The 20,344-nt window shown below is 39.2% G+C and overlaps 1 protein-coding gene across 5 annotated transcripts in view; it reads left to right on the forward strand.

The window, feature by feature from the left end:
- The first annotated feature begins 4,056 nt into the window (after nucleotides 1-4,056).
- The window catches only part of ttll4 (tubulin tyrosine ligase-like family, member 4), a 69,423-nt gene continuing 53,135 nt past the window's right edge, over nucleotides 4,057-20,344 (forward strand). The window contains exons 1-6 of one of the 5 annotated variants that reach the window (XM_039756464.1): nucleotides 4,057-4,272; nucleotides 7,670-9,188; nucleotides 15,941-16,056; nucleotides 16,237-16,297; nucleotides 16,849-16,970; nucleotides 18,737-18,847. In XM_039756464.1, the coding sequence (XP_039612398.1) occupies nucleotides 7,756-9,188; nucleotides 15,941-16,056; nucleotides 16,237-16,297; nucleotides 16,849-16,970; nucleotides 18,737-18,847 (1,843 nt within the window). In that variant the 5' untranslated portion in view covers nucleotides 4,057-4,272; nucleotides 7,670-7,755. Of the gene's footprint in view, nucleotides 4,273-4,580; nucleotides 4,721-7,669; nucleotides 9,189-15,940; nucleotides 16,057-16,236; nucleotides 16,298-16,848; nucleotides 16,971-18,736; nucleotides 18,848-20,344 lie in introns of those variants that run through there. The other 4 variants (XM_039756459.1, XM_039756461.1, XM_039756462.1 and 1 more) reach the window with 4 other exon arrangements.

The raw sequence follows: 20,344 nt of genomic DNA on the forward strand, positions 1-20,344 counted from the left end.
GACTGCATTGTACAGTCACCAGATTCAAGTTCTAGTGATGGTGAGGCACACAAAGTTAATGACTTTGCTTAAACAGTAAACTCCAGTGCCACTTCTAAATATGTGTGGCATAACAAGGGCTTTAGGGACATTCAAAACTGCTGTTTACTGACTTCCACAGCATGAGAAATGCACAAGATACAGAATTTCAGTGAGTTCATAACTGTCAGCATGTGAGATATAATTGGCACTAAGCCTAAATGTGCACAGCAACTGATCCAGCAACACACGCTGAAAGTAAAATAAGGGTTGAACTGGTGTCAGTTGTGACGAGCTGCTGGCACTTTCTGCACTCAGCGTATGTAATTCAAAAGTCTGAGGTTGAGGTGTACTGGTCAACAAGCCCATCATTTGAAATACCTTATGGATCGCAGATTACAAGTGAAAAATGTGTAGGCTTACTTTTCAGGTGTTTATATTTTGCTCCCTTGTACTTTACTTTGCAAAGTAGTGAAAAATCCAATATGAAAATAAAACTGTTCTTCTACACACCTGAGCAGAATGTGGTTGTTGACAAATCATTCATGGTTTGGAAAGATCATTTGGTAATGAAGTGATACAAAATATTGTGCAGTTACTGAGATGGACGTATCTCTAGTGAACAGTTGGTAAAGTTCATGGGTGGCTTAGCAAGAGAGTGTACAAACTGACAAAAATGAAGCCTGGAGATGTGTTTTATTTTTAGTCTATTTATTTTTTTTAGTTTTACAGTATTCAAAATTAAAATACCTACTATTGTGAAAATAAACAGTTGCCAGAATAATCATTTTAAATTTTCCCCTTCCTCTCTAATTTTCTCTCTGTTTTCTCAAATAGGTGGTTGAAGGATCAGACTCTCTTTTTGACATATTGGGATTTGGCTATTAAGTGTCATTGTAAGCTTAGATATTGCATACTATCTCTCACACACACGTGTGTGTGTGTGTGTGTGGCTGTGTGTATGTATATATATATATATATATATATATATATATATATATATATATATATATATATATATATATATATATATATGCATTCACTGAACAAATTATTCGGAATGCCTGCACACCTGCTTAGCCATGCAATTATATAATCAACCAATCAGGTGGCAACAGAGCAATGCATAAAATTCTACAGATCAGGAGCTTCAGTTACTATTCACATCAGACAGTAATATTGATTGTGGCATGATTGCTGGCGCCAGACAAGCTATCTTAAATATGTTTGTAACGGTAGATCTCCTGGGATTTTCATGCTCAACAGTTTCTTGAGTTTACTTAGAAAGGTGTGAAAAAGAAACAAACGCCCAGTGAGTGACATTTCTGCAGACAGAAACACCTTCTTGATGAGGGAGATCAGAGGAGGCTGGCTAGACTGGTTTGAACTGACAGAAAGGCAACGTAACTCAAGTAACCACTCTGTACAACTGTGGTGAGCAGAAAAGCATTTCAGCATGTATAACACAAGAAACCTCAAGGTGGATAGGCTACAAAAGCAGGAGACACTTAAGGTTTCACTCCTGTCGGCCAAAAACAGCAAGCTAAAGCTGTAGTGGGCACAGACTCACCAAAACTAGACAGCTGAAGACAGGAAAAACATAGCTTGGTCTGATGAACCTCGATTTCTGTTGAGACACACAGATGCTAGGGTCAGAATTTTGGTGTAGGGAATGTTTCTTAGCACACATTGGACCCACTAATACCAGTTAATTATCACTTGAATAGCCTTGAATGGCCTTGATAGTCTATTTGAGTATTGTTGCTGACCAAGTGCATTTCTTCGCTGCCATAATTTCTAATGGCTACTTCCAGCATTATAATGACACACGTCTCAAACTGGTTTACTGAGTTCATTGTTCTTCACCAGCCTTCCCAGTCACCAGATCTAAATCCAATATAACACTGTTGGCATGTAGTAGAATGGAAGACTCGCAGCCTGAATGCACAGCTCATAAATCTGCAGAAGTTGTGTAATGCAATCCTGTCCATTTGAGCCATATTCTCCAAGGAACGTTTCCAACATCTTGTGAAATCTGTGCCACAAAGGTTTGAGTCTGTTTTCAGAGCTTAAAGATGCCCTACCCAGCATTAGTGTAGTGTTCCTAATAATTTTCTCCGTAAGTGTATGTATACTGTACATGTATTTATGTATATCAGGGCAGGTTAGGTTGGGGAGCATGCACTAGTATGACGTGTTGCCACACCCACCACACTACAAAATGGCTTAGCATCCCCGTTGGTAACCCTCCTGGCAGACATGCAGTCCAGTTCCATCTCTGGAAATGACCATCTATCTGCCACAGGCAGGTGTTATGTGGGTCTGGTCCAGGTTCTCAGGTTCTCTACAATGAGGATCCTGCACTCCCGATCACCCTTGGGGAATCATGTCACATGGCCATTGTGCTGAAACTGACGCTCCCTCACAATGTAATGTGCCTTATTTGGGACTTCATAAGTAACCGCTCGTTCAACACAAAGTCAAACCAGCGATACCCAAGGATTCTCTGAAGAGATCCAGTCTTCGTCTCAGGTTACTGGATAGCGTCCATGTCTCGCAACCATATAGCAAAACAGGAAGCAACAAGACTCTAAAGACATAGACCTTCGTCCTTTTGCAAAGATATCGGGAGCACCACACACCCCTTTCCAGCAACCTCAATGACACCCCCCATGCCCTCTCCATACATCTACTGACTTCATAGGAAGAGTCACCAGAGACATGAATATCACTGCAGAAGTAGGTAAACCTCTCGATGTGGTTAACATTCTCTCCACAAACAGAGACACTGGTGATGGCTATGCCCAAGAGGTCATTAAAGGCATTGATCTTGGTTTTTATCCAGGACACTTGCAAGCCCTGGCACTCAGACTCCTTGCTAAGTCTCCTTAGAGCCATGATCAGAACCTCCATTGACTCCATGAAGATGACAGCATTGTTGGCAAAGTCAAGATCAGTGAATATTTCTTCACCAACAGATGCCACACAGCTGCTGGACCCAACAACCTTGCTTAACACCCAGTCCATGCAAGTATTGAACAAAGTAGGAGCAAAAACACAACCAGACAAACCCCAGAATCAACTGGGAAAAACGCAGAGGTTCGGCCCCAACTCTGCACAGCACTCACAGTACCAGTGTACAGATGGCCATAACATCCAGCAACTTTGGGGGGATCCCAAAAAGTCTCAGGATGTCTCACAGGGCAGCTCGAATGTATATGTGTATAGGTATATCTCTCATAATCTCGGATGCTTTTTATGAAACTATTGATGCTCTTACATTAGTTGGTGTTCTTGTGTGGCGCCTATTCAAGTTTAGGCTACTCCTACGCTTTTATATTACATGTTAGTTTTTTCCGTGGTTTGCTCAAAACACAGGTCCTTCCCCATAAGTCCGGCCCTGTGCACACCAGCACATTTTAAAACGACCAATTAATCGGCAATGTCGGCATGATCCCAGTGCGACTTAACATGTACAACATAGTGGTATGCATCACACACAGTTGCGTTAAAATGTGCGAGAAAGACGGTGTCATTGAAGACTTAAAATTAACACTACAGATTATTGTTAATTAAACCTAACACTTTATATTAAGTAATTTTAGCAAAAGAAGTGTTTTTGGCAAATAAAAGTATAACAGTCCTTCACTGTCGGGAACTCTCCTAAAGAATGAAGCACACATGCATTGAAACGATATCTGAATGAATGAAAAGCCTAATTCAGGTGATAAAGCTCAAAGGCGTAATACTGCAGGCAGGGCTGTCATATTTGTCACCGTGAAACTACCTCGATGCCTTTTGATATGCCGCTCTTGAAAAAGATCTTTGAAGATTTCTTCTCACCTATTCAGTTGCCGCTAGTTCTTGCTGTCAAAGGAGGGGGCGTTTCTTTATCTTAATACGTCAACTTTGCATAAAGGGCGTGGAAACATTTACTGCGTCATTGATGGTTGTAAAAATCGCGCAATTTTAAGAAAATTAAACCGAAATAAGGTCCCCGCCTAACCTCCCTTTCACAACGCATAAACTGATTAAAAATTGTAAAATTAGTGTCAAGCGGGTGAAGCGCCTATTTTGGCAACGGTGTGTGCGTGGACGCGCCCGTAAAGCAAGGGAATGTGCGAGAGCGCCCGCGTACGCCGGACGTAAGTGCACGTGTGCGTTTGGCCTAGTGAGGCAGCAGGCTAGTCGCCCGTGCTGCGTGGTTGTCAAGGAGAATGGAGCGGGATGGCGCACTTCGCCGCACGTAAGTAGGTGAGTTGGAATAATGCAACATTCGCGCGGCGGCTGCCGGGACATTATATTTATACAGCCCACAAGTTAAGAACGCGACGAGGCAAACTTTTGTCAGGTTACTCACGAAACTGCATGGTGGCCGGGACGGGGCCGGCATGCTGAGTAAATGCCGGGATGGTTTCTCTTGCGGCGCGCTTTGCTATTTGAGTACGTTTAGAGTGCCGTGGATTTCTATGACTATTTTACTATATGTAAGAAAGCTTCAACTCTTCACTTAAGAAATGTTTGGTGGTTAGATTTTTTTACGTCATAAATCGTCAATTCTGCATGGGCAGGGCTGTAAAAAGGATGTTCTTGGTAAGATCCCATGGTTGCATGTCGCTTTGAGAGCAGTATGAGACGAGAATACCTCCAGTGTTAGTCCCGGGAGAAAGCCAACCAAGTCGCTGCGGATTATTTGTTTATGGTACGGTTATCTATGGTATTAAATTATTTATTGTTTTTATAATGTGCTTGCCGTGATTTAAAAACTCTTTCAATGGCCCGAGTTTTAGCGGCTCTTTTGGATTCCACGCCGGCATTGTGTGACTTTGCAGTAATCGAGAAAACTGATTATAGGAGCCAGTAACACAGGCAATTTCCCCATATAAATTTATGACGATGTCCTGGTTTGCGAACGACATTAATTAATATGACTTGTCCCTGTAACTTTGAAGGTTTACATTCTAATGTTCAGAAAGGTACATTTGACAACTCGCAAAACAGACAGGCGTGAGTTTAATAAACTGGCGATCGCCATTCAGTGAGCCAGTGGCCAGCACTGGACCTACTCCTTTTCAAGCGGTCGTTGCTTAAGCATTTCCGAACTAAATTTGGGGCTTTGTAAAGCAGCCTAGTAGAACAGAGCGACGCTAAAATGAGATTGATTAATGCGTGTGACAAAACTCTTTATAGATCGAAGTGAATGGAGGACTGGTGGCGGAAAAAGCAATCCATTAACTGAAAGTGCATTATCAAGATTCAACTCTTTTGTACAGCGTTTCTATAGCGAGTCGTGTACAAATGTTTCTTTATTTCTGTTAGAGGAATGTCGTCTTAAAACATTTTTGTCACAAAGTGGGTTGATGATGGGGTTTTAGCCTGTGAGGTTTTTTTTTCACTGCTGTAGCTCCTTCTCCTTATTCAAACTTGATTTGTGCGCATAAAATTGTGTTGCTGCTAGTAAATGCATTATGAACTGTATGACTTAGTGCACTAAAGTGCATGTTCTTATTTGTACTGACGTTTGCTTCATGGTTTATTCCAATGCAGACTCATTATTAGTGGATCTCAGGTACTGTGGTTTTTTTGCTGAAAGACAATCTTTACTTGATAGAAACGTAAAACCTTTTTAAATATTGGACTTCAGTCTTAAAATCACTTGTAGTTTACAGCTAAAAATTAATTGTTTTTGTTGGTAAAGCATTTTAATTATAACACAAGTGATAGTGAGGCTGTTGCTATGCAAAATCCAATTGTTCTTTTTCACTGTGTCTATTTCTCCTTGCTCTTTTTGGAAAGACATCAGAGCGCAAAAGCAAAAAAGATTGTCAAAGCTGAAAGTTATTACAGATAAACGTTCATAAATTTAGTTTAAAATTCACAAACAGCAGTATACCTGGATTGTGACAACAGGGTAGTAGTAGTAAGGGACAGCTAATTTAGAAAAAATAATTAACAGCTTGGATGGATCACTAATGATAAAATTAATGGAAACGAAAGAGTCTCTAGCAGCCACTGGGGACCTGCAGAATCATTTATAGGAAACCATTGCTTAATGTGCCAAGGAAAATCTTGAGTCTCTTGGGTTTTTCTATTTTTTCCATCTTCTAGAGGCTAATTGGGTTTCCATATAAATAAAAACCTCAAGAAATTGTCAGTACCGTTATCTGTAATTGTTTTTTTTTCCTGTTAAGCATTCTAATTTAAATGTTAGTGCCGTTATTTCAGAGTGGTGCTTGCTAAAGGTGTTTTATAAAACAAAGGTTAAATGCTTTTGATAGGGATTGGTGCCCATTCCAGAGTTGGTGCAAAGGTGGATGACTAGGATTGTCTGGTGCTTGCTTAATTATGAGACACAGAACTAATGGTGGGTTTGGTGTTTCTGTTCCAACCATTGTGACCTAGGACACGGTTCTCTTACTGCTTTTGATTTTCATGTAACCCAAACTTTCAAAAGCAAACATGAATATGTTTTGAAATAATAGCCCATAATTTGAATTACAAAATAACTTAAATGTGGTAGAGGTCAAAGAGGTATTGAGACCATTGTAATGAAATGTCCTGGCAGAGAATTAGAATGTTCTTCAAAGACATATACGCAAGTAGTAATCAAGAAATGATAGACTTCAAGGCAGATTCAATGCCAGAGTGTTAAGTGAGAATCAGCTGAGAGCATTTTATAAGAGAAAAATGAATGGGTAAATGTGCATCTTGAACATTAGGATTTCTAGAGCTTTGCAGGGATTAGGCATGATTTATGTAATGAAAATCAAAGATGTTGTATATTATAATTTAAGGTTAATGAAAAGCTGGGTTTCAGGTAATTTTTAGATGTCTTGTTATCAAGGGAAAGCGGAGGAGAATTTATTTGTGATACTGTGTCAACTGGCTAATATTGAACACATTGGAGATAATGGACTGGTTTTTATCAAGGTTGGTAATTCTGCTTCTGCCTTTACCTCGCCCTGTCCGCCAGAACAATTAACTTAGCCTATTCCAACTTAAAAAAATATTAAGCAGGTATGTTCATAGGGTCAATATTGTCACATATACAGAATGCAGCGAAATTCATACTTGCCCATGCTAGTAAAGACGTCACCACTCATTTGTCATGATCAGAGAATATAAGCACCTTGCCTCAGAACATTTGCCTTCCTTAAATGAAAAATTTCAGAACTTTTTTTATATCCTTCCAAGCTGAAGATGAATTCTGATTTTGTAAGTCATCCTAGATGAATACATCAGCTAAACATGCTATGCTATCCCAAAGATGAGTGGGTTAGATTTATTTGCAACTCTCCCAAGAGTATTGGGTTGTCTTGCTAGTTTAAATTTAAGTGTGACAGAGGTTGGGTGAATGGAAAGATTGTTTTTTTTTCTTCTGATCCTTTTAAATATTATACTGTGGTAGGAATTCACCTTAGATTGTTTTCATCTTGAAAGTTACTGAATAATGTACATCTCCAATTTCAGAGGTAGTACTACCATTCTCTGACTGTGACTGAGTTCTGTTGCACATGTCATTTCCATTAACAGTTACATTTCTTCTTGTGAAGTGTTAAAGTGAATATGTTCAAGAGAAACTGTGATATTGCCTAAACAGATAAAACTTGTTTTGTTTTTTATCTCACACCATTGCTTTTTCCTGTTTCAGGAAAGTTTGGAACACTCCTCGTCCAAAGGAAATTGATGTGATCTGAGACAGAATTTCTCTCCCATCTCAAAGTGAGATGGCCACACATGGCCTCCAGTGGACTTGACCGCTCAAAGTTGAGCACTACCTCTAAATCGAATGGTGATGCCAGTACAGATGCGCCTTTGACTAAACGCTCTAATCAGTTCTCTTTGCGCTCGCTGGAGAAGAGGTTTAGATGTACTGTACACCCTCTGCCACCCCTGAACTATCGCCATGGAACACCTAATAATGTGAGAGTTCTTCCAGATCGGATCCATGTATTCTCAGGAATTTCTTCACACCCAAACTACCTCACAAATAAAAGCACATTAAATGGCAATGTTGCCAGTAGTTCACAATTAGTTACAAAGGCTGCACAAAATTCCGTTGAGTCTTCACCACTTTTTGAAAACCTCTGCCTTTTTGAACAGGCAATCCATCGCTGTGGGCCTTCCTGGCGTGTGGAGAATCTCAGGTGTGGATCTAAAATTTTGGGGAAGAGGGCATTTTCCTCACCCCAGCAAACTCTTTCACATAGCTGTTCTGCATCTCTCAAGGGAAGTCTTACTGTGCATTCCAGTAGCACGCGAGTTACTTCCTCGTGTTCTCAGACAAGTAGGCCTGCAGTTAAGAGGAATGTCTTCATGAGACCTACCAGTGCAAAAGTGCCTCACTACACCACTCCAGAAAGAAACAGTATGTGGGCTCGGTCTTCTACTGCAGTTTCGCACTGTTATGAAATTAAGGGAAACAGTGATGGAAGCATAAGAAAAAATGAGCCTCTTCCATTATTTAGTCAATCATTGCATTTCCATCCAGACTCATTACAGACAAGTCTTTCCTCAAAAGAGCATGAAAAAAATGGGAATGAAATTCTTGGGGGTCTTCCCTGGCAAGCTTCCAACATGGAAATTAATCCTAAAGTTTCTGAATCAGAGAAGAAAGCCTGGTGGCCTGAGGCTGGTGATGGTCCTGAAATCATGTTGACTGAAGCAGTTAGAAGGCTGGCAGGAAGTGGCTCTCCGAAGAAAACTGGAAGGCTGAATGAAATTAGTGGTAGGGTTCAAGGGAACATAGAAAATCCTATTGGAAAATGGTACATACAAGACAGTCCAACAAAAGGCACTAACAAAAGGAAGATTGAATCAGAAGGGTTGCATTCTTTGTCTTGGGGAGAGCTGAACTGTCAGTCAGCTACTGAGATAAGTAAAGCTTGCCTTACAAATGGTGACTTATGCAATGGTTTTGCACAGACTAATATGCTGAGCATTCCAGGTTATGCTACTGAAATATTTTCGCAACAAAGTATTGAATGTAGCATAGATGTGACCTCAAGGAATCTCCAAAGTGTACAGCAGTGTGACACAAATATGACAGTGGTTGACTTGGAGCCAGTGTCCGTCACTTCCGTAACTACACAGATCTCTGCAATACATCTGCATGTGGGTCATGAGGCGTCTGTTCCTGAGACTAAGGAAGATGATTCTGCTGTAGAAGGGTAATTGCATTGCTGTACTAATTTTTTTTTTTTCTTTTTTGTAACCTATCGCTTAAGTAAACTGATTTATTTTAATATTAATCTAAATAGTGAAAAATATCTTTTGTTCTAAACTTTGTATGTCTGATCTTCCCTATCATCATTAGCCTTTGGCTGTCTTAGGTTTACCTTCTTTAAGTTTTAATTTAGGTGTCAAATATGAATAGTTTCCAGTTATTGATAAATTATCTAGTGATGTCTAATTTAAGATTAAGAAGTCCAGTTGTCTAGATCAAACAGGGTTATAATAAGCTTTTAAGTGCAATCAAGCTAATGTTGTAATAAACAATTGACAGCAGCTTAACAGTTAAGCTTTAATATACCTTCAAATATCAAATTTTCAGTTTTCTGAGAGCCAATCCCTGTCCCTACTGAGTATTTTACCATTTTAAGTAGGTTATTGGTTTTATTGTGTGTGTTATAATTTCCACTTTAGATAGATACTTTATTAATCCCAAGGAGAAATTCACATACTCCAGCAGCAGCATACTGATTAAAAAAAAAATTTAAAGAGTGATAAAAGTGCAGGTATAACAGACAATAACTTTGTCTAATGTTAACAGTTAAATCCCCCCAACACATACCCCCGCCCTCCATGGGCAGAATTGAACAGTCGCATAGTGTGGGGGAGGAACTATCTATTCAGTCTGTCAGTGGAGCAGGACAGTGACAGCAGCCTGTTGCTGAAGCTGCTCCTCTGTCTGGAGATGATACTGTTCGGTGGATGCAGTGGATTCTCCACGATTGACAGGAGCCTGCTCAGTGCCCATCGCTCTGCCACAGATGTCAAACTGTCCAGCTCCGTGCCTACTATAGAGCCTGCCTTCCTCACCAGTTTGTCCAGGCGTGAGGCGTCCCTCTTCTTTATGCTGCCTCCCCAGCACACCACCGCATAGAAGAGGACACTCGCCACAACCGTCTGATAGAACATCTGCAGATGTTAAAGGATGCCAGCCTTCTAAGGAAGTATAGTTGGCTCTGTCCTCTCTTGCACAGAGCATCAGAGTTGGCAGTCCAGCCCAGTTTATCATCCAGTTGCACTCCTAAGTATTTTCTAGGTCTGTACCCTCTGCAAACCGTCATCTCTGATCATGGGGTCCGTGAGGGGCCTGGGCCTCCTAAAATCCACCACCAGCTCCTTGGCTTTGCTGGTGTTCAGGTGTAGGTGGTTTGAGTTGCACCATTTAACAGTCCTTGATTAGGTTCCTATACTCCTCCTCCTGCCCACTCCTGATGTAACCCACAACAGCAGTGTCGTCAGTGAACTTTTGCACGTGGCAGGACTCCGAGTTATACTGGAAGTCTGATGTGTATATAGCCTGAACAGGACTGGAGAAAGCACAGTCCCCTGCAGCGCTCCTGTGTTGCTGACCACAATGTCAGACCTGCAGTTGCCAAGACACACATACTGAGGTCTGTCTGTAAGAGAGTCCACGATCCATGCCTCCAGGTATGAATCTACTCCCATCTCTGTCAGCTTGTCCCTAAGGAGCAGAGGTTGGATTGTGTTGAAGGCACTAGAAAAGTCCAGAAACGTAATTCTTACAGCACCACTGCCTCTGTCCAAATGGGAGAGGGATCAGTGTAGCATATAGATGATGGCATTCTCCGCTCCCACCTTCTCCTGGTATACGAACTGCAGAGGGTCGAGGGTGTGGCGAACCTGTGGCCTCAGGTGATGAAGCAGCAGCCGCTCCATGGTCTTCATCACATGTGACGTCGGAGCGACAGGCCGGAAGTCATTCAACTCACTAGGACGTGATACCTTTGGGACTGGAGTGATGCAAGATGTTTTCCAAAGCTTTGGGACTCTCCCCTATTCCAGGCTCAGGTTGAAGATGCGCTGTAGAGGAGTCCCCAGCTCCAATGCACAGGCCTTCCACAGTTGTGCCAATACTCCATCTGGGCCTACTGCTTTGCTGACATGAAGTCTCCTCAGCTCTCTGCTTACCTGGGCTGCTGTAATTGTCGGTGAAGGGAAACTCTCTCCTATGCTGGTATCAGCAGAAGGATGGGTGCAGGAAGCAATACTCCGAGGTGAGAATGGGTTAGGTTAAAGTCCTTTTCTTCTGGTTCAAAAGGCCCTTGATATCACTTGTAATCCATGGCTTGTTGTTAGCATAGCAGCGTACTGTTCTTACTGGAACTACAATGTCCATACAGAAATTGATGTAGTGCAGTCAACAACCTCCTCAATGTTCTCACTATATGATCCCTGCAGGATATCCCAGTTCATAGTTCATAGTCCCGCCTCAGGGGACCACTTCCTGAATGAGCGTGTGGTTGTAGGTAGCTCCCTCACTCTTGGTTTGAAGGCAGGTAATATTTTGTCCAGCGTCACATGGTTAAAATCTTCAGCAATTAGTTCATGTGCCTCGGGGTGCTGTGTTTGTAGTTTAGCAACAGCGGGATTGGATCACAGAAGGTTTGCATTGCTACTTCCTCTCTTGCTGCTTAGCCTTTAGCTTAGCGCCTGCTCTGCGCTCTTACCTCGTCCGGTAAATAGGGAACCACACTGGTATGGGCATTTGTTCTCGGTGGTTGAAGTTGACTACCTGAATAGACGAGTCTCTGCCTGTAAAAATCCATGTCCAAGTAGTAAAGTGTCCAAGGAACGAGTCCACATAAAATAAAGTGGCAGCAGTGATCAGTGAAATAGAGAAAAAGATAGAAAGATAGTCGTACGTGGAGCTGCTGGAAAGGCTGTCGCTTGCGGTGGCGCCTGAGTCCAACTTTGACACAATACTTCTTACTATGATGTTTAGAAATGCTTACTGTAAAGAATTTGGCACATTGCATTCATATAAAACACCCAGAAAACATGTACAGTATCAGGGCTTTATTTATTTTAACTTTTTTATGTGGTTGGCTGTGAGCACCCTATAAAATGTTAAAAACCACTGGGGGGGGGAAAAAAACACAGGTTTAGATTATATCTATTAACCTTTATTTTGCCATTTAAAAAAATTAGATGCTATACTTATAGGCTTACATTCAGCTATAAATTGCCCTTTTCTGAATGCTCTTCGAAATGGGAGTATCATACTAGATTCCTGGAGGGCCTGGGTTTTTGCTACAACCAGGCACTCACCATTTCTAGCTGTTGTTACCACAGGTTGTTTTCATTTCTGGGAGAATTAGCAAAATGTTTTGTGGATTGGAGAAATTAGTACATCTCAGTCTTAAATTTTATTTTATCTTATTTCTTTCCAGTTATTTTATTGAAACATATACTTAATGATGAGCACACAATATGTGCAAATGGCAGCTGGTTAGAAAAAAAAATTTAAATACATCTGTTTAAGAGTGGAAATGTCAGATATTGGGTTCAGTATCTTAAAGTGACAGAACTAAACAAAGCCAAGAGTGTATTCTGTTAATTAGCAAACTGGCCAGAATGTGAAACTTGTAAGGAGTGTGCCACCCAAAGGTTGAAAATTTTGTTGGCAGTGGAATCATGTCAATATTAAGTGGTGGGCTCACATTAATTAAGGTTTGTCAGTTGTTGACTTTTTTTATTGACGTCTAAATACAAAACTTAAAACTTAGCTACATGCTGTAATTTAAAATGAGTAGGTTTTTCTGCCTTTTGACAGGATGTTGCTGACATTGCCATCCATGCCAAGCATATTTTACTACTTTTTGAACAGTGTAATTTACTGATTCTTGTGATGAATGAATCACTCTCTATCTAATGTTTTATAAGTGTAAGTGCATCATCCTTATCTGAAATGGATCAAAGTTCTATTTATATGGAAAGCAAGGATGCTCCAATTGGTTTTTCTTTTGCAGTAAACTTCCTGCAGTGTAAACAAAGAGCAGCTAAGTTGAAGCTTGTTTTATCAGTAAACAAGAGATGATTTGTATATTAGCCTTTATGTTAAAGAAAGTGGAGTATTAAACTGAAAAAAAAAAGTAATCCGAGAAGTCGTCCTGTGAAACTAGACCAGGGGTGTCAAACTTATTTTCACCCCAGGCCACTTCAGCATTATGGTTGCCCTCAAAGGACCGGTTGTAACTGTAAGACTGTATACATGTAACTATTCCTTGACATATTGTTAGATAACTGTCTCTGCATTTAATTATTTATTCAATTGTACAAATATATACATTTACATGAACATAAAAATATGTTAGTACACTGATTTATAACATAAATCCCTTCAATGTATCAGGTTAAGAAACCTACATTATTCCATCAGTCAAAGATCAAACTTGTGAATAACAAAGACAAATAATCATCAAATACATGTTATTACATTAAGTTTGTTCAAAACTTTTTTAGTTACAGTTGAGAGGGGCAGAACTTTGGTACATCAAATAATTGTGAGCTGGTAAGAATATTTGTTACAGATGGGGCATTTCATAAAAAAAAAAACGTGGCAGAGGACATGCATCCACATAATGAGAGATGGTTTTGAGTTCAGTAAACATTTGATAAACACACTGAATACATTACTACACATACAAAGTTGTATATATATTATTAACTCAAAACAAAAATGACTGTCTCAGTTCACAACTATATTGCTCAAGTTCATGGGGAAGTTGTTGGTGATGCCGCTTGACCTTGAACACACTGACTAGATTCTTCCTCACACTATGACAACATATCACACACCACCCTCATGCATTGGTTATATTCTGAAAATAACAACAAACACAAAACAAAATGCAGACACAATCATTAAATTGCACTGTACTTATTCTTGGTTGAAATATAATTTATTATATTTTTAGTTCAGGTTTTTAAAATGCTTGCCTATTTGTTCTCTGGCTGCTAGTCTGACACAGTTTTCCTGTGGTCAGTCTGTCAATATCTGACTTTAGGTCTTGTGCTGTAGCAATCCATAAAACTGTGTGGAAGTTGTCGTCTGTGATGTGTGATCTGTGCTTGGTCTTGTTTAGATTCATTGCTGAAAACATTTGTTCGCAAAGGTATGTGCACCTAAACCTAGACAACACACGGGCAGCATGAAGTCAGAATTGTGGCATCAAAGCAGGAGGCAGCAAATGGTAAATGTCCTCGACTGCAGCATCCTGGAACTTTGCTCTCAGGCCACAATTGCTTTGAAGCTCTAACTCAATCTGAGATGAGGCGCATTGTCTATATCGGTGGTGAAAGTACTGGCAAAAATGTCAAAGCCTGAGTGCTGCGTTCTAAAATCCGAAAAACGTTGATCAAATTCATTAATTAACCGGTTACCTTTGCTAGACAACTTAGTGCATGAAAAAGCACCAGAAACTGAGTCTGAGATGCTCTGTCAGATAGCAAGGTGGACAGGATTGTCCTGTTCCAGTTGGGACTTCCATAAGCTGTGATCATGTCCGACATCTGTGGTAAGTTATCAGAGGTGTGTGATTTTACTTTTTTTGCATTTTCACCTTCACTAGTCCAACCAAGCCGTGTGTGTGTGTGTGTTTTTTTTATTTTTATTTATTTATTTTTTTCTTTCACACAGATTGCGTGCACACCTTTTTCCCAGCTTTTAACTTGCAGACCTTCCTACTGCATCAAAAATGTCCCTCCCATGCATACTGCAGCAACTACTTCCAAGAGCTCCTCACCGACAGTGAAGTCTACTTTCACGCCTCATATAAAAATGGATAAATGTGCATTCTCTGTGCTTTCATAAACAGCTAATGAAAAAGCCAGATAACTGCGAGTCTCTTCGGCCAGCTGTGGTGTGAGATTGCCTGCTAGTTCCTTAACTCTGTTTGCAGTAGTGTTTCTGGATAAACTGACATTTTTAGTCTGTACCTGGTCGAGGCACACCTGCTCACACACCTTTAGCATGCACCGCTTCAAAAATGCTCCTTCTGAAAAATGTAATTGCTTGGGCGATTTTCTCCAGCCACAATTAAAGCTAGCTTTTACTGTTGCATCATTTGTAAACCTATTTTGCTGCAATTGCAGTCTGCCTTTTAATTCAATTGGACAATTTGTTGTTTTTCTTGATGGCTAAACTTAGCATACTTGGCTCCATGTTTTGTGTTGAAATGCCGACGTAAATCGTATTCCTTCATCGCCGACACTGCCTCATAACACCAAAGACAAAACAGTTTTTTTTCCTTAAAGCACAAACCTGTATTCGCTTTCCCATCTTTCATTAAATTGTCTTCCCTCCCCATCAGTTTTTCTCTTCTTAAACATTTGGGAATATTTGTACATTCATTTCAAGCCTATTACCTAAAATAGTTTTAGGTAAAAGCAGATTTCGAATTGTTACAATTTAGTGCCTGGATGCGTTCGTGCGGGTAAAAAAAAAAGGGAAAATGATCTGCCAACAAGCTCACTGAGAAACCTAGCATACTTGCTGCGATAAACAGTTTGGTGAATTTTGTTGAACAGCACTAGTTCACAATACTGTGCTGTCAAAGTATGCATGAGTCGTGTTTTTTTTTTTTTCTTTCCTCATCCTCCTCCCAGGTACAACTTGTGTAATGGTGCAGAGGTAGCAAATAAACTTTTTTTTTTTTTTTTTTCCCCACATTTCATTAACTTTAAGTTGAAGCATGCAGGATTTTCAATTAATGTACAGGATACTTGGCAATCCTGCACCGAAATTCAAGGTCTTGGTTTGTACATTATTTGTGTTCAGTTAGATTAGTATTTGGGGTGTAATAATACATTTTGAAATGATATATAAGTGTTGAGAAATTATTCCTTAAATTGCAGTTTGTTTAGTTAATTACAATCCCTTTTTTCCCAGATGTGGCAACTCTCCAACATCTCAAGATCTCAGCAGCCAGCTTCAGGATTGTTTTGATGACGAAGAAGAACTTCCAAGTAGCCTTGAAAATGAATGCAGTGATGATGATGATAGTGGTTAGTACTTGGCTTACTAACAAGTTCAAAACTACTTTTTCCTGTTACTTCTGCATACTAGTATAAATCAGAATCTGACATTTGAAGTACATAAATATTTAGCGCAGTTGTTGAGTAAATGAACAATTGCATCCATACAAGTTAATAATTGTTTTCTTTTTTCCTTATTTATTACATCAGATCAGTCAGATTGTTCTTTAACAGATGTATCCTCCTCTGCATCCTCAATGGTTGTACCAAGGTAAGATTTGTTAAATTATTTTGCATGGTGGTCATAAGAAGTTGTCTTACTGTATTGTACAAAGAGTTATTAAGCTGTTTTATCATTGTTTATGCTAAGTGCTGTGAAGCGTGGGGTTAGGCAATCATCTTTCAGCTATACTGGCTACAATACAGAGTAAAACTCTTATTTTATACTTTACGGCCTAATTTAGAAAACGTAAAATCTTTTTTTTTTATTTAAATGCAGAATTCCTGTCTCATGGTATTTTTTATTAACTATTAAGAAAATTGCTGAAACATTTATCAATTTTTTACTTTGCTAACCTATCACTCATTTTCATTCTGTTATTGCACCTTTGTTATGAAATACTGTAGACTGATGCATATACATTTTACAAGGTTAATTTAACATTTTTGTTTAAATAAGGGAAACCATTGTAATCCTAAATTGGATTAAACAGATTTAAGAATGTTATCACATTGGTCTTCTTCTTTTTTTATTTGATAATAAATTTTCATATCTGTTTGTTTTTTTTGTTTTTTTTTTAATTATTATTTTAATCCAAATAGGAACTACAGTAAAGAGTCTGTCCAAATAAACACAGAGGAAAAAATTGTGAAGCCTGCTTTAGTGCCAAGCTTATTTTCCAATATGCCTTCTACCATCTATTTCAGCACAGCAGATGAAATAGGTCTGTTTGAAGTTATGTTTACTTTATGGATTTATCATGTTCTACAATTTACAAGTACATTGTGCAAGACTTTTTTTTTTGTGCCATACATTAATTCATGGTGATTTAATTTCATAGTAATGAGGAAAAAGTTGCAAGGCTAAGCTCTAATTATGCCGTCCAATAAATGCCCCCAAAGTTCATAAGTCCTCAGCACATTTTCTATGATGCTTTGACAGACAAAGAGACAATAGTCTGTCTCTATTCATGTATATGTGAACATGAAGACTTCAAGGATGAGTTTGATAAATTTCCTGGCACAGATATTTCTTCATAAACCTGCTATATATGCATTTGACATGCAAAATTGTGCTTTAAAGTTAATTGTTTTCTATAAATGTTTATATATATAAAAAAAAATATTGCCCACATAGGCAATTTATATTGTAGTCAATGGGGCACAGAGGAGAAGCTTAAAAACTTCCCAAATGCGTTCATTTTTGAAGCAAAGACAGATATCAAGTATTGAGCCATGTCTTTTGATTACACACACATTGTAAAATAGTTTATACTTGTCATTTTTAAACAAAAACACCAATAGCCATTTTTAAAGATCAACTGTGCACAATAGCTCAGCACTTAGTCTTCCTATGCAACAACCTTTTACTTCCCAGGGGGTGGCTTCAAACCGACAGACCAAATTACAGTAAACTTTTGTGCCACATAGTTGGTTTTGTTTACCTCCATATTTACATTAAAATTCACACAAGCAAATAGAAAACATGTACTTTCCATGAGAAAAATAGTACCAGGAATATGTGTTAAAATGTATTTTTTCAGTTCCCTTTAGTCACAAATATGCATTGGAATAGCAGGAGGCAGAGATCAATATCCGACCACTGTATTTGCTTGAAAAATGAAAGTGTTTGGACTTTTCCTCTGTATCCCATACATTTCATTGCAAAGTGTTAGAGAGGGAAGTTTTTAAATTTGTAGAAAGCACTGAAGTTTAGAACACAATTTTTGCATGGCAGATGCATATATACCATGTTTGTAAAGCAATAACTTCAACTTGTCCTTTTAAGTGTGAAAGAAAAATGGACTGCTTGCAAGCTACTAAGGGTTAATAGCTGACAAGGCAGTTTTGCTGTAACGGCAGGTTATTCATATAGGTGTCTGTCATAAGACAGGGTGCAGTAAACTGATTAAAGACAATTTCCAGTTTCTTAGGAACATATCCATTTGACACAGGAAAGATGACCTTTCCTTTAGGGTCTATCTGATCAGTGAAAAAAAATAAGAACAAATGTCCCATTAGTGTAAAACAAAATGCTTATGTAAACATTCTTATGTTTTATTTTTAAGAAATAAGGGGAAGGGGAGGAAGAAATTATAAAAAGCCAATAGAAAAAAATGTAACTCTTCTTCTGCCTTGCAACGTAGAATCCACATACTCATCTGTGACTGAATAAAAATGAAATTGATTGAACTTGTCCTGTCTTCCTCGGGAGTTTTTTTTTTTTTTACTTCCACAGTGTTCTATGTAGAAGAATGTGCAGTAGGTTAAACCAAAATAAGGTGTTTTATTTCCTGATGGTTAACTCTTGAGGATATTTTCATTCACAATGAAAGTAATGCAGTGTTGTTTAAAATGTGGTGTATTTGTCAAATATAGTATTTGATCACTGCTTTGAGTAAACCATTAACAGGCAGCTTGTACAGTATTTGGCAGAAAGATATTAAGAGCTTTTCAACCACCTCCCCCCCCACCTGTTCCTCCCCCTTAGTTGAAGTGCTGCCATCAGAACAGAGGAAGCTGCTGAAGTGGAAGATGAGTACAGTTACTCCAAATGTAGTGAAACTGACCATAGCAAGATCACACTTTAAAGTGACTAAAAGTAGGTGACATTTTTTTGTTTTTATCTTATGGTTCTTATTTGCATATGATTTAACTTTAAATTTTACTAAGTGTTTGTATACGTATTCACATTACAAGCGGTATTTCTGCACAAAGCACGTTTGAATGTGTATTAAAAATGAACATTATCATTGACTCTTTGTAAGAATCATCAGTAATTCATTTAGAATTTTTTCATTTCATGTTTTTGCAGCATAGCTGTTTTTGAACACCTTTATTTTTTTTTTTAACTTTTAAAATCATTATTAGTATTTCTCTCACTGGTAATTCTGGACTTGGAACCTTTACTACAAAGCTGTTTTTTTAAATATTTGGGCCTGGCCATTGCTTGGATGGGAGACCATGTACTACAAAGCTTGGGTTGCTGCTGTAATAAATTCTGGAGAGGTCTCCTGGGAGTGCTTAACTTGGTCTGCATAGATGCCTATACCCCAGTGCAGTGACTGGGTGCGATAAGGCATGTTAAGGGGTCCAAGGCAGTGTGCAGGCTTTTAAATAAAAGCGGTGCGTCTCAGGCTCCATTAGTACAGACAACTGCAGAGCTGTGTGACCACAGGATGTTTGATGTGGAGGTGAGCTGACTGCTTGATTAATTCAGCTGTTCCATATCGACACTGCAGATCCTAATTAGGACACCGCATCCATAGAATATAACGCTGAGCCTTAGGAGATTGAGCAAGGAAGTAAAGGAGAATGAGAGAGAAAAAAGTAAGAGGAAAAGGAGTGATGGGACTGCATCAGGGACAGTGTTCCTATGGACAGCAGGCAAGCATTTGGGAATGATGAACCTGGTACACCAATGGACTTTACTGGGTACGGGTTCTCCTGCCAAGAGTCTGAGGGTGTAACAGCGACCAAATACAGGGATACGAGCCGGATAAAGGGTTGACTGCACTTGCCAGTGGATTTCTTGCTGAGGGGACACTGAGAGTAGGTTTTTAAAGAGAAAAGATCCGGACTCTGAATTTATTACGCTTTTTTTTTTTTTTCCCTCCTTTCTTAATGTGTTTTTATTGTAGATTACTATGGGGTTTCTCACCACACCACCCCCCCGTGGTTGCTTTGCTCGCCAGCCACTTTGCGTGTCTGCCATTTGCTACAAATCGTGAATAAAAACTAAATGCAGTGATGTGGAGGTGCCAACTTCTAATATTTTATTCAGAATAGAACATAAATCACGGAACAAAAGTTTAAACTGAGAAAATGTATCATTTTAAGGGAAAAATGTTGATTCAGAATTTCATGGTGTCAACAAATCCCAAAAAAGTTGGGACAAGGCCATTTTCACCACTGTGTGGCATCTCCCCTTCTTACAACACTCAACAGACGTCTGGGGACAGAGGAGACCAGTTTCTCAAGTTTAGAAATAGGAATGCTCTCCCATTCTTGTCTAATATAGGCCTCTAACTGTTCAATTGTCTTGGGCCTTCTTTGTCGCACCTTCCTCTTTATGATGCGCCAAATGAAAGATCTGGAC

The sequence above is a fragment of the Polypterus senegalus genome, chromosome 6 (genome assembly GCF_016835505.1).
Source record: "Polypterus senegalus isolate Bchr_013 chromosome 6, ASM1683550v1, whole genome shotgun sequence".
Taxonomy (NCBI): domain Eukaryota; kingdom Metazoa; phylum Chordata; class Cladistia; order Polypteriformes; family Polypteridae; genus Polypterus; species Polypterus senegalus.